We start from the raw sequence: 14,312 nt of genomic DNA on the forward strand, positions 1-14,312 counted from the left end.
GAGCGGGAAGCATTGACAGCTTGTTGTAAGGCGAGTGGAGAGGGGCCCTGTCTATACGAGCAGAGTGGCCACCGCATACAAGTGCGGCGGGTAAGCCGAGCAGCCCCCTACCTTCTCCTCCTCCCTCTCTTTTTATTGTTTTTTTTTTTCCTCCCCGATTGAGCGGGCGTGATGGAAAAAAGTAGCCAGTGGACTGCACGGCACTAAAAATGTATACAACATAAATCTATGCAGCGTGATCACTCTCCAGCCAGTTGCACGGGTGGTGTGTGTGTGTGTGTGTGTGGAAGGGGGCATCCCCCACAGATGTCGGCATTTCTTTTGCCGTCAACTTTGTCGACTCGTGCGCTGTTACAATTACACGCACACACACATACATATATATATTTATTTAAATTGCATATTTGATTCATACGCCCACCCACCCACCCACGCACGCACGCACGCGCCCAAACAGATTGCACACAGAAATCGAGAGTAAAACGGACCGAGACGCTTTGCTTCCAATGTGAGGGGTTCGCTGCGAAATCGAAAAGAGTAAGCGATCAAAATAATAATGGGATCATCGCTTCCCTTTGAAAACTTGTTTGTGTTATATCGACTCAGCATACACCTATTCTCTCGATGTTGGGCACCCGATCGAACACAACTGGAGATTTATGTACAGATGTACACACCTATATATATATAAATATATATATATATTTATTTATATAAAACGTGTATGTGTGTGTGTCTATGTTTACATGTTGCAGTGATGAGGTTTGCAATGTATTTTTTTTATCCCTCTAGAGGGTAGCACGGGAATATGGTTGACCGTGTACATATACACACCGCGTCTTTTTTTTTCTGTATGTGTGTGTGTGTTCTGTGTGCTTACATGTGGGCGGGGTGGGAGGGAGGGAGGGAAGAAGGGATGATTCCCGAAAGAGAGCCTCTGGCGTAGCTGCTCACATCGCTCATGCTCCCCCACCTCCCCCACCTCCCCCCCCAAAAATACTGTTCTTGGCGTTTGGTCTCTGCACTCTGCGTATATATGTACGGGAGGAAGGAGAGGCGGTGTTTTACGTGTTGGTGCTGCTGCACGAGCGTGAAATTACTCGAGGGCTTCCGTGGCGTTTTCGCCAGCGTTGTTTCTGTCGCGCAGTGGCGGTGGACGCAATGTGTAGGGATTTTTTTTTCTCGTGTTTGTGTTTGTTTTTGATGCGCTTGGAGAAAGCCTGGCGGGGGAGAGGGGAGAGCTTTTCAGTTGCAGGAGGGGGGGGGGGACGAATCGTTCTACTCAGCTGCTCGAGCCTGTTGAGCGCACCCCTCTCCCCCTCTTTCCCCCGCCACCCTTTCTCCTCCTCACCCCCCCGCTATTTCGCTTCCTCATGATTTGCAAAATGAATCTCTAGCAGTATTTTACAACCTTCTGTACCCCACAGTCGTTAGCGTCCGCCCGTCCCCGCCCCCACTCCCCATCTCGTTCCCCTGTCCTCTCCCCCACCTGGTTCGCGGATCCTGCTTCTCATCTTTGATTGCTCTAATAAGTGTGCCCTCTTTTTTTCTACTCTTCACCACCCCTCCCCCTCCCCATTTTCTCCGAGTGTCTCTCCAAGCTGAGGAGCCCCGCTTTCTACAGCGAGCTGCTGCTTCTCTTGCTGCGGTCTATGTGTGTGTGTGTGTGTTGTTCACCTCGCTGGGCCAACCCGCTCTCACGCGTCTCCTCCACTCCCCCCCCCCTGGGGCGACAACCAGCGCCACCGCAAAACATTTTCCTTCCGTCGGTCTCACTTACATCCCTTTTGCATAACCACACACACACAAAAAAGTGAACAAAGTCTATCCTGTGCGAGGCAGCAGAGCCCATGAACTCCACGGCCGAAAATCTGAACGCCCAAAGCGATGTAGCATTGGACACCGCGGTGCGTGCCGACCCAGAGGCGACTGTCACGGGAAACAAGGGCAAGGATATTCATCCCGAGGCAGCGTCCCTGTTCGCGGCATGCCCGTGGACTCGCAAGGTGCCCGTGTTTGGTGAGGCGGTCGGGGGCTACGGCCCCAAGGTCATCATCGCACTCGGTGCCGGCTACTTGTTGTGCAAGGGCATTGCGGATCAGATTCTCCGCGGCCAGACATACGCCATGATGATCGATCGCTACGGCATCAGTGTGCCACGGTATCAGCGCCTGTCCCCCATCGCCTCCATGGGCTGGTCCATTAAAGCCTTCACGGCGATGCTGTGCGACGGCTTTGCGTTCCTGGGCTACACGAAGCGCTGGTACATGTTTGCCTCCTGTGTTGCGGGTGGTACGTTCGCGCTGATCTACGGCCTGCTGCCGGCGAGGGCGGCGTCGGCGAACGTTGCGTGCGCCTTCATCTTTCTGTCGTGCTGGGGTAAGGCCAATGTGGACATTCTGTCGGAGGGCCACTACAGCCGTTTGATGCGCCAGAACCCCAATCCCGGCCCAGCGATGGTGAGCTGGATCTGGTTCTGGATCATGGTGGGGTCGCTTGTCGCAACTATCATGAACGGCCCCCTCGCGGACGCTGGCAAGCCGCAGATCAGCATCTTTGTGTCTGCCGCTCTGCAGATCATCACGTGCGTGTTGTACTTGTTCAACTGGTACGGCGAGAAGAAGAACCGCGTGCTACGCTCTGAGGACGCACTGTACCTACTGGATGAGACGCGCAAGGAGCGTGAGCGCCTGGGGCTGGATGTGTTGAATGGCGACGGCGTGGGCACACCGCACCGCGGTGCTGGGAATGGGAGGAAGAGCCCGCCGCGCGCACACCTGGCCGAGTGCGTGGAGGCTGGGCTGCGCGAGGTGCTGAACGATGACCTGGCGGACGGCCATGAGCTTGCGCCGGTCGCCAGCGACGACGACGACGACGACGACGTGTCTCCGGAGGAAGTGTACTACGGCAAGCCACCGGTGCCGTGTCTGTTCGGGCTGTTCGAGATAAACACGGAGGTGATCTCCAAGAACTGGCGAGTCTTCGTGTACAGCATTGTCATGACCTGTGCTGTGATTGCCATGCTTTGCTGCAATATCCTGTCCAACACGCTGGGCCTGCTGATCGCGTGCATCGTCGTGTCGACCATCTGCTGCTCCGCCTCGTTCTGGGCCCTGCCGCTGGTGATTGCGAAGGCCAATATCTTTGGGTACCTCCAGATGGCCGTGGCTATCCGTGTCAGCAGTCCTGTGAGCGCCTTTTACCTGAACAGCTACCAGTGCCCCGGCAACCTGCCCAACTTCTCCTACAGTTTCTACAACACAGTTGCTGGCGTCATCAGCAGTGTCGTTGGAGTCATCTCTGTTACGCTGTTTAACTTCTTATTCGCGAAGCACGGCTACCGCCTGACGTTCATTGTGACGACCATCATGCAGGTTTTGGGTGGTCTGGTCGACATCATCATCGTGAAGCGCTGGAACCTATACATTGGCATTCCTGACCACGCCATGTACATCTGGGGCGATGCCGTGGTCGGTGAGCTGGTGTACATGTTGGGCTTCATGCCAATGGTCGTGCTGCTGTCGCGCCTCTGCCCTCGGGGGTCAGAGAGCGTTGTGTATGCGTTGATGGCCGGCTTCTCGAACCTTGGTCAGACGACGTCGTCGTCTCTAGGCGCGATTATCATGGAGTACATCTGGCCTGTTTTCCCGGATAAGGACCGCTGCAACTACGACAACCTGCCGCTGCTGCTGTTTGTGTGCAACATGTGCACGCCGCTGTTGGTCATACCGCTGAGCGTTGTGCTGCTTCCAAAGACACGCATCTGCGATAACATTGATTTGGACAGCCGGGCTGTACGCGACATGGTGGATAAGGAGCTGTTGGCTGCCTCGCTGTCGAGAGAGGAGCCGGTATCAGGGATTGCCAACGAGCCCTCTGGTATGGCGGGGCAACGATAAGCCTGCAACTGAGGGGGTGATGCAAAGCGCGCACACTGGAGAGCGGAGGTACTACTATTACTCTGGCACCTAAAAGGCACTCGTGCAGCTCATAGATTCCTGCCTCCTGATTTTTTTTTGTGCATTGTACGCTCCACTTGTCAATCATGGCGACACTCTGTTCTCCCTCAAGGGCCGAGTGCTTTGTCTTGTGGCCTTGGGCTTTTTCTTCCCTCCAGCGCAGTCGCTCTACAACTCGCGCATGTGATAACTGCTTCTCGCCTCGTTAGTGTGTCCTTTCATATGCCCACCTCCCCTTTCCCTCCCCGCTACCCGTTCTGAACCGGCCGTCCTGGTGTGCACCTCTCCTTGAGCGGGTCTGCGATCCTTGTGCCTGGTACGAGAGCTCCGGCGGGGGCGGTGTCCGTTCAGGTGCGCACCAACCCAACGGAGGAGGGGGAGGCACGCGAGACACTTGACTCAAGTCTGCACTTATGCAAACATGAATCTCGTTCACGAGAAGGACGGGGTACTTGAGGCATACAGGAGAGCGCGGCAAGGGAGGCGCTGCTGCCACACCCCGGCGCAAACACAACTGCCGTCTGATTGGGGAGCTCACTTGAAAAGTGTTAATACATTTTTGTTCAAGTGTCTTCCGCTTACTCTTTCCCCCCACTCTTTTTTTTTTCTCTCGCCCCCCTCCCCTTTCTGTTCATCCTGCCTTCCCCCCTTGTTGGTCTTCATCGTTTTCTTGTTTGTGCTTTTTTTTTGCCTTCTCCGATTTAGCCGCTCCGAGAGATGAACGCTCTCGGGTGTAATGAGTACATCCCCCGGTGTGTGTGTGTGTGGTCGTTTGTGGATGTGTCATTATATATACATACACATACATATGTATATGTGGATGTACATGGATGTTTACCTGTGCGTGTCTTTGGTGTCTCCAGGTGGCGAGGACGCAACATCTCTGTAGGTGTTGCTGTATGTGTTGATGCCATTTGTGATTTTTTGAGGCGCCTCCCCCTCCCCCTCCCTCCCCCTCACTCTTCGTTATATATATATATATTTGCAGTTTTTCTTTTGTTCTTTTTGTCATTTGTGTATGTCAGCGAACCGTCCTTTTTTTATTCCCCTTTATTCTTCCCCCTTTTCAGTGTTGTACACTATAACGAGTGCAGAGGCGTGTGCATGTATGTGTGTGCGCGTACCCCCACCCCCACCCACCTGGGAGCTACACTATGAGCCTGTAGGCGAAAAAAACAAGTGAGCGCCAATGAAAAAACAAATACCCGGGGCGCGCACAAGCCATTGCACCACATATATACATATATGTAGTGTATATTGACTCGTATACAAACAGCGGGTCGGTGGTTTCTTACGCTCTTCCCCCGCCCCTTCCCCTCATGGCGGTGTCTCGTGTCTGTGATTCTCCTCTATGAGTACCCAAGAGACCAAGAACACATTTGAGTAGTTTCTCTGCCTTTTTGCCTCTCTGTGAAGTCCCCCTCCCCCCCCCCCCCCCATCGTCCCCGTTACACTGCGCTCATTTTTTTTGGTTGTGCATGGGCACGGTCGAGGGAGGGAGGGGCGGGGGGGGGGTATATCATTTGCAGAGCCCTCTGGATATGTGTTCCTACCGTCACCATGGTTTTGTCACGGGGCACATCAGGGGAGAGGGAGAGACGGACACCCGATGGAGGAAGGGAGGGTCGCACAGAATGCAGACCCTCAAAAGACTACTTTTGGGTTTTTTTTCTTTTACAGTCCCCCCCCCCCGCACCGTTCTTCGATGTGATTGCTTGTATGCTGTACATTTTTTTTTACTACTACTATCACTACTATCATCCACCTCCCTCTCCTCCCCACCTTCTCTTCCTTCTTCTTTTTCTTCGTGTCTACTAAACCCATGAAAGCGGTACGCCTCTCTCCTTCCCACCTTTTTTGTTTTTCTGCCTTTTTGTGCGGTTCGATCCGATCATATAATCTCTCCCCCTCCCCCTCCCCCTCCCCCCTCTCCCCCCCTTCCTCCCCTCTCTCCCGCACAGATTTACAAACAGATAAAGTTTACAAAATATATCCTCCAATCTTTGTTTGTATGCGCGCCCTCACGCGTCTCCGACAGCAGGAGTGCATAGCCACCCGTGACACTGTTTTATTTTTCTATGGCTCTTTTTCTGCGTACATATAACTATATATATATATTTCTTTTCTAAACCCCTATCTGTGCGCCTCTCTTTGCATCTGCCCTTTACGTTGTAGATCCCCCTCCCCCTGCTTCCCCCCTTCCCCCCCTGTTGTACACCTGTCTTTCATTTTTCATGTTTTTTTTTTCACCTCCATTCCTTCACGTCGCTTCATCAAAGGGGGTTGAGGCAACACTACTTTTTTTTCTTCATTAGTCACTGATAAACGCTCTGGTCTTTCTCAGGCTCTTCCCTCCCATCAACTGTGTGTGGCGGTTGAAACTCGTGAGCTCCAAGTAGGGTCAAAGGCGTGCAGGAACACACATGTGTTTTTATCTTTTTTTTTTACCTCCGCCCCTCCCTCCCTCCCTCCCCCGTCCCCCCCCCCCATCCCGCTGCAGATTTATTTGTTTCTTCTGCTGTATTTATGATGTCTGCAAAACGGTGGTGTTGCTCACGCTTGCATCACCACCTGCTCCTTTTTTTTTGTGTAGACTGTGCACAACTTTTTTTTTCTTCCTAGGGATTTTGTTTACTTGTTTCGCTATTCACTGCGCCAAACCGTGCGTGTCTGAGCAAAGGGCGGAGCAGATTGTGAGAGTCCACCATCATTGAGAACACCGATCCCTCCCCTCCCTTCCATCCAACCCCTTCACAATACACACGCACACACAGAGAGAAACCGGCGCGTGGGAGGGAGGCGGGGGGGGGGGAGAGAAAAAAAAATGCCCCCACAGTGAGTTTCATCATTTGTGCGGCGTGTGCTCCCTGAATGTGAAGGAGGGGCGAAGCTCATCTCTTCCCCCATCCTGTTTTAAAAGGCTTCCGCTGGTGCCGGGTGTGGTAGCGCGTCTGTGTTGGCAGGCGCGGACATCCCCCGCGCTCATACCCCTTCGTCCAGGTTGGTTTGTGTTTGCTTGTAACCTCCCAAGTTATCTCTTTGCCTCGCTTCTTTTTTTTCCCTCATCTCTTGTTGACGTTTGAGTTTTTTGTTGTTCAAGGAAGTGTAATGCCTCTCTCTCTCTCATCCCCGCCTCTCTTTTTCGCCTCGAGCGCATGCGTGCCTGCACATTGTCTTGGCATCGGTGTGTGGTGAGAGGGCGTGATGCCGGTAGAGCCTGCGGGCCGTCCCTTCTGCTGTATCGCTCATGAACCGCAGCCCCACACGAATAGCAGTGCTCATCTGCATCTCCCCCCCCCCTCCCCTTCCCACCGCCTCGTTTTCTTTCCAAGCGCGCCCGCTGCGGGACGTTCTGTTGAGCCTCTCTCTCGCATCGCACGCGTTTCGGGCTGTTTTTTTTTCCCCCCAAATGAAAACTTTTTTTTTGTTCGCGCCTCTCTCTCCGGGAGGCTTCGACGTTTTTTGTTATACGGCATGCTCAGAAGAAAATGATGCGTCACAGACCCTGTGTAGCTTCGTCGTCGTCTTGAGTGTCACGAGGGTGCGGTTTGGTTTCTTCCTTCGTGTGTGTGTGTGTGTGCTTCTTCAGGAGAGGCAATCGCATACGTAAACCGCATGGGCACAACTGCCCTTACACCCCCCCCCCTCGACTCCCCCCCGCCCTCCTTCTCCACCGTGCTTTGTTGCGCTGACTTGCTTTTTTTTCTTTTGGTTCCGAGCGAGGAAGGCTGTGTGCGCCACGTCGTCTTCCTTGTCCATGATAAAAAAAAAGCACTTGAAAAAAAAAGACAGGGTTACTTCTCGGTGGCCGTCTCTCTCTTCAATCTGTGCGACTTTTCTTGTGTTGTCTCACACATTCCCCACCATCAACCCTTCTCCGCCCCCCCCATCCCCCCCATCCCCCCCATCCCCCTCCCGTCCTCCAGACTTCCTCCCTTCCTCTGGAACGCAAACAACACCATCGCCACACCAAACCCACTCCTTTGGAAAGAAGAAACACGATACGAGCTCGGCTTTCGTTTTTTTTTCCGTCGAGTGATCACCGCGAGCCCGCTCTGCTTGTTGAAGACATATTTTTCAACTATTTTGTTTTATTGCGGCCCGGTCGCCAGGCCCCCCCTCCCCCCCTACACATACACACACTTGTAAGCGTCAGCTTCGGTTCTCCTTCCTCTCCGCCGCCTCGAATGTCCCGCAAGGCCGAAAATCTGAACGCCCAGAGCGATGTCGCATTGGACACCGCGGTGCACGCCGACCCAGAGGCGACCGTTACGGGAAACAAGGGCAAGGATATTCATCCCGAGGCAGCGTCCCTGTTCGCGGCATGCCCGTGGACTCGCAAGGTGCCCGTGTTTGGTGAGGCGGTCGGGGGCTACGGCCCCAAGGTCATCATCGCACTCGGTGCCAGCTACTTGTTGTCCAAGGGCATTGCGGATCAGATTCTTCGCGGACAGACATACGCCATGATGATCGATCGCTACGGCATTAGTGTGCCACGGTATCAGCGCCTGTCACCTATCTGTATGTTGGGCTTGTCCATTAAAGCCTTCACGGCGATGCTGTGCGACGGCTTTGCGTTCCTGGGCTACACGAAGCGCTGGTACATGTTTGTCTCCTGTGTTGCGGGTGGTACGTTCGCGCTGATCTACGGCCTGCTGCCGGCGAGGGCGGCGTCGGCGAACGTTGCGTGCGCCTTCATCTTTCTGTCGTGCTGGGGTAAGGCCAATGTGGACATTCTGTCGGAGGGCCACTACAGCCGTCTGATGCGCCAGAACCCCAGTCCCGGCCCGGCGATGGTGAGCTGGATCTGGTTCTGGATCATGGTGGGGTGGCTCGTCGGAACCATCATGAACGGCCCCCTCGCGGACGCTGGCAAGCCGCAGATCAGCATCTTTGTGTCTGCCGCTCTGCAGATCATCACGTGCGTGTTGTACTTGTTCAACTGGTACGGCGAGAAGAAGAACCGCGTGCTACGCTCTGAGGACGCACTGTACCTACTGGATGAGACGCGCAAGGAGCGTGAGCGCCTGGGGCTGGATGTGTTGAATGGCGACGGCGTGGGCACACCGCACCGCGGTGCTGGGAATGGGAAGAAGAGCCCGCCGCGCGCACACCTGGCCGAGTGCGTGGAGGCTGGGCTGCGCGAGGTGCTGAACGATGACCTGGCGGACGGCCATGAGCTTGCGCCGGTCGCCAGCGACGACGACGACGACGACGTGTCTCCGGAGGAAGTGTACTACGGCAAGCCACCGGTGCCGTGTCTGTTCGGGCTGTTCGAGATAAACACGGAGGTGATCTCCAAGAACTGGCGAGTCTTCGTGTACAGCATTGTCATGACCTGTGCTGTGATTGCCATGCTTTGCTGCAACATCCTGTCCAACACGCTGGGCCTGCTGATCGCGTGCATCGTCGTGTCGACCATCTGCTGCTCCGCCTCGTTCTGGGCCCTGCCGCTGGTGATTGCGAAGGCCAATATCTTTGGGTACTTCCAGACGGCCGTCTATATCCGTGTCACCAGTCCAGTGAGCGCCTTTTACCTGAACAGCTATCAGTGCCCCGGCAACCTGCCCAACTTCTCCTACAGTTTCTACAACACAGTTGCTGGCGTCATCAGCAGTGTCGTTGGAGTCATCACTGTCCCACTGTTCAACTTCGTATTCGCGAAGCACGGCTACCGCCTGACGCTCATTGTGACGACCATCATGCAGGTTTTGGGTGGTCTGGTCGACATCATCATCGTGAAGCGCTGGAACCTATACATTGGCATTCCTGACCACGCCATGTACATCTGGGGCGATGCCGTGGTCGGTGAGCTGGTGTACATGTTGGGCTTCATGCCAATGATCGTGCTGCTGTCGCGCCTCTGCCCCCGGGGGTCAGAGAGCGTTGTGTATGCGTTGATGGCCGGCTTCTCGAACCTTGGTCGCACCACCTCGTCGTCTCTAGGCGCGATTATCATGGAGTACGGCTGGCCTGTTTTTCCGGATAAGGACCGCTGCAACTACGACAACCTGCCGCTGCTGCTGTTTGTGTGCAACATGTGCACGCCGCTGTTGGTCATACCGCTGAGCGTTTTGCTGCTTCCAAAGACACGCATCTGCGATAACATTGATTTGGACAGCCGGGCTGTACGCGACATGGTGGATAAGGAGCTGTTGGCTGCCTCGCTGTCGAGAGAGGACCCGGTATCAGGGATTGCCAACGAGCCCTCTCGTATGGCGGAGCAACGATAAGCCTGCAACCGAGGGGGTGATGCAAAGCGCGCACACTGGAGAGCGGTGAAGCGGCTCGCATTACTGCGTCGGTTGGCATGCCCGAGTGCGTAGGGCTGGTCGTCGGCTGGCAGTTACAGGCTGAGTTTGTGGACATACATAGATGTCAACCCCCCCCCCCCCTAACTTCTTCACCTTTGTCTGGGCCGAGCTTGGCGGTATCGCCTAGCTTCCGGCAGGCAAGGATTTCGTGTCGATGGCGGCGCCTTCCTTCACTGATTTTTGTTTGGACGAGCTCGTTTTGGTGGGACATTACTGGACGCGGATAGGGGTCAGTTGGACGTCCTGAAATCAGGATTGGGCGGGGGTGAGACTGCGCACTTGAGGCAGTGGAGAGGATTTTTGTTTGGATCTTGTGTGTTGCTTGTGCATCGCAGCCGCATTTTTGCTGATACCGGTGGGTGTAGCGGGACTCTTTATCCTGTCCCCTGCTCCCTCCTCGTTAGCCGTCCTCTGTACTGTACTCCAAGGCAACTTCGCTGGGATGATCCTTCTCTCTTCCAGTGCCGAGGGAAACTCTTTTGGTTTTTTTTTTTGTGTTGTGTGCGTCTGTCTGTGCGCACGCTCCCCCGTTTCCTCTCCCCCGTTCCCTCTTCCCCCCCCCCCCCCCCCCAAAAAAAAGAGTAGCACATCCTAGCGATCTTTTTTTTTTGTGCCCTCGTATTTTCATTTAGCGCCTCGTTGGCGTGCGCCCTTCTCGATGCACTGACACACGCGCGCACTTGGTGTGTAGGGGGGGGGGGAAGGGAGAAGGGAGGAGGTGTCCACGGCTTTCCTGCCTCGCCCTTCTTCTCCCCTCCGTACCAAGTGCATAGAGTGGAGTCTCCGTTGTACCGTTCCCCCTCCGTTAGAGGTAAAGATGCCTCCCCTTCTTTTTTTGGGTCTCTGTCGTGAATGTCGTCCCCCCCCCCTTTTTGGGGGGTCTCGTATTTTGTGCTCTGCCCCCACCCCCTTCCTTCCGTACGTCTGTAGGTATATGTAGCTCTGACGCTTTATCAGGAGTTGCTGTGGTGCTTCCTTGTATCCCCTGCTGCGTTCCATTCCCAACTGCGCGGGGGGTGCTCATGGTAGGTGTGGGTTGTCTTCTGGCGTTACTCGAGTCTTTTTTTTTGCGTCCCGCCGGCTTCTGCTCGGTGTGAAGAGTGTTGCTGCCCTGCGTTGAAGTCGTTCAGGCAAGGCCCTGATCGGCCTTTGCCCCCTCTCGCCCTTCCATCACTTGCCAGCGCAACTCGACGGTGCATCTGTCTGTCTGGCGCTGCTGCCCCCTTTTTTTTGAGACGTGCTGCTCTCTCTCACCTTTTCCCGCTGTCGTCGCTGAGTGAGTGTCCTTGCGAGGGCCCCCGTGACAGGGGTGGCAGTGCGAGTGGACAACATGCGACTATGCAGAGGAGTAGAGACGAGGCGAGCCGGGCTAAGGCAGGATGAAGCTAAAGGAACGCCGAGGGTGTTCTCTCCAGTCACCAGTCCCCGCCTTCTTTTTTGACAGGAGTACACACATTCTTATCCCCCCCTCCCCATCCACACACACACACACACACACACACACACACACTTGTAGGAGCCGCAAACATCATCTCCTCTAACTGCTTTCTCGTCGTGCTCGTCCCCCCCTCCCTCCCCCCCCTCGCGCGCGGTGTCTCTCTCTCTCTTTTTCTTCTATGAATTTGGTTCTTCGTTTTTCGCTCAAAACTGAGGCGCATCCCCCCTCCTCCCCACCTCAACACCACCCCACTCAACGCCACTTCTAATCGATTTCATTTTTTTTTTGGTTCAGTCTTCACGAGTGCGCCAGTGTTTCTTCCTTTTGTCGTCATGTTGACCTGCTCACGTGTTGTGCAGCTTCGTGCGCTGCTAGTCGGTGTGTGTGTGTGTGTGTGTAATCACATGTCCTTCTATCTTAATCCTATTTAACATCTGAACTAACCCCTCCTCTCTTTACTCCCCCTCCTCCCCCTCCCTCCCCTCCCTCCCCTCCCTTCCCTCCCTTCCCCTCCCTCCCTCCCTCCCTCGCCAGGAATATATATACTTTTTTTCACTACTCGTTCACGGTCTGTGTGGTTTGCATATCTTCCAGTTGCTGTGTTGTTCCTTGACAGTTGCCTTGTGCCTTCTCGAGTCCGCGGTCACAGCCGTGTCACCCCCGCCCCCCCCCTCTCCCCCTCCCTCTCCTCTCTTGGGTTATGTTGCTGTCTTCTCCACGGGCTATTTGCAATAACCGCCCACAGCCCAGCCCAGCGCTTCTCCCCTCACCTCCCTTCCCCGATGTTATTTTACTATGTTCTCTCCCCCCGCCGTGCTTCTTCCTCCCACACGACGATGCTTTGGGTGGTGCGACGGCAAAGAACGCAAAGGGTTAGGGGCACCATCATATATATATTTATATATATTTCAATTGTTGTTGCACGATGGTCAGAGGTGTGACCGCACTGACCAATGCGCATTGACCTACAAGTAAAAAAAGAACAGCAAAAAAGAAAAAAAATGGGCGTCTGCCCTTTGAGAGAAGAACAAAACAAAAAAAAGAGAGTGAGAGTGAGTGAGTCTCCACCACCACCACCACCACCACCAGAAGAAGAGAAGTGCGGCTCGCTCCTGTACCATTTTCGAGCTTTACACTTTTTACAAAGTACTCGCCACATATTTTTTGTGGCAGCCTGGAATGTTGCACTACCCGCGCATCACATGACCATCGTGCAGGGCATGGCCCACTCTTCTTTGTTCCCCCCCTTTGTTTCCCCCTACTGAATTCCTGCGACGCAACGGTTCTTCACTTCACTTCACTTCACTTCACTTCACACACACACACACACACACACACACACACACACACACACACACACGATATACACCAACAATGTATGCGTATATCTTTTTGTTTACATGTGTATTTTACATACGCACGTACGGATTCTCTCACATTTTTTCACATGTGTGTTCCCTTCCCCCCTCCCCTCCCCTTCCTCACTACGCTGGATCTCTGACAATAATACCGTTTCTCAAGTCCCCATATCTGCTGCGCTCTCCGTGACTCACTCACTTTTTTCTCTCTTTAATTCTCTTTTTTTTTTCGCAAACATCACCTATTTTTTCAAAGTTTTTGTTGTTACATCCATAATCATTTAATTATTATTATTATTATTAATTTTTTATTTTTTGGTGTGTCTGTCTGTCTGTGTGTGTGTGTGTGAAACAAACGCAGAGATACAATTATAGACAAGCATATAAATATACACACACATATATATATATATATATATTGTTGTTGTTGTTGATCCTTTCCCCCTTCCCCTCTTCTGTCTGTCTGTCTCTCTCACACTCTCGTGGTGTTTTCTTCGGGGTTTCATTCTTCATTATATACACACAATTCGCGCTCGTGTAGCTCAATTTTTATGCGTGTGTGCGTCTCGCCCCTCTACAGACCCCGCCTTTTTTTTTCGTGTTTTTTTTGACCGTGTTTTTCCCCCCTCCCCCTCTCCCCCTCCCCTCCCCTCCCTCCCATATAAAACAGGTGCAAGACAAAGATGAGCTTCCACAGTGAGCAACGCCAGCCGGACACAGAGGTGCAACAAAAGCCGACAAAAAATGGGGCGGTCGACAGTCCGGTTGACGACAAGGACGATTTTGTTCATCCGGGGGCGACGCTGCTCTTCCGCAAGCTCCCATGGCTAAGGCACATCCCTATTTTCAGCGAGGCAGCGGCAGGCTACGGCCCCAAGGTGGTGGTATCGCTTGGCATGTCCTACTTGCTTTGCAAGGGCGTCGCCGATCAGCTACTCGTCTACGCACGCCAGCCTATGTTCATGCGCCGCTTCGGGGTTGACGGTCAGAGGTATCAGCGCTTGGCCGGTATCTCAGTCATGGGCTGGTCGATTAAAGCCTTGACGGCGATGCTCTGCGATGGCTTCGCGTTTCTCGGCTATACAAAGCGTTGGTACATGCTTCTCTCCTGCGTGGCCGGCTCAGCCTTTGCATTCCTGTACGGGCTTCTACCGGCGAGACAGTCTTCTGCAGATATTGCCGCCGCATTCGTGTTCCTGTGCTCCTACGGCAAGGCCAATGTGGACATTCTGTCTGAGGGCCA

At 54.0% G+C, this 14,312-nt stretch overlaps 3 protein-coding genes across 3 annotated transcripts; all 3 read left to right on the forward strand.

Moving 5' to 3' along the window:
• Positions 1–1,850: 1,850 nt before the first annotated feature.
• JKF63_07971 (uncharacterized protein) lies at positions 1,851–3,899 on the forward strand (the record flags this gene model as incomplete). The annotated part of the gene is made up of 1 exon (XM_067903899.1): positions 1,851–3,899. The coding sequence occupies one exon, from the start codon at positions 1,851–1,853 to the stop codon at positions 3,897–3,899; it is 2,049 nt and encodes a 682-aa protein (XP_067752199.1).
• A 4,247-nt stretch (positions 3,900–8,146) lies between these two features.
• On the forward strand, positions 8,147–10,192 carry JKF63_07972 (uncharacterized protein; the record flags this gene model as incomplete). Its single annotated transcript, XM_067903900.1, has 1 exon — positions 8,147–10,192. One exon carries the CDS (start codon positions 8,147–8,149, stop codon positions 10,190–10,192), a length of 2,046 nt encoding a protein of 681 aa, XP_067752200.1.
• A 3,700-nt stretch (positions 10,193–13,892) lies between these two features.
• On the forward strand, positions 13,893–14,051 carry JKF63_07973 (uncharacterized protein; the record flags this gene model as incomplete). Its single annotated transcript, XM_067903901.1, has 1 exon — positions 13,893–14,051. One exon carries the CDS (start codon positions 13,893–13,895, stop codon positions 14,049–14,051), a length of 159 nt encoding a protein of 52 aa, XP_067752201.1.
• Between the last annotated feature and the right edge of the window lie 261 nt (positions 14,052–14,312).

This window comes from Porcisia hertigi, assembly GCF_017918235.1.
Source record: "Porcisia hertigi strain C119 chromosome Unknown contig_6, whole genome shotgun sequence".
Taxonomy (NCBI): domain Eukaryota; phylum Euglenozoa; class Kinetoplastea; order Trypanosomatida; family Trypanosomatidae; genus Porcisia; species Porcisia hertigi.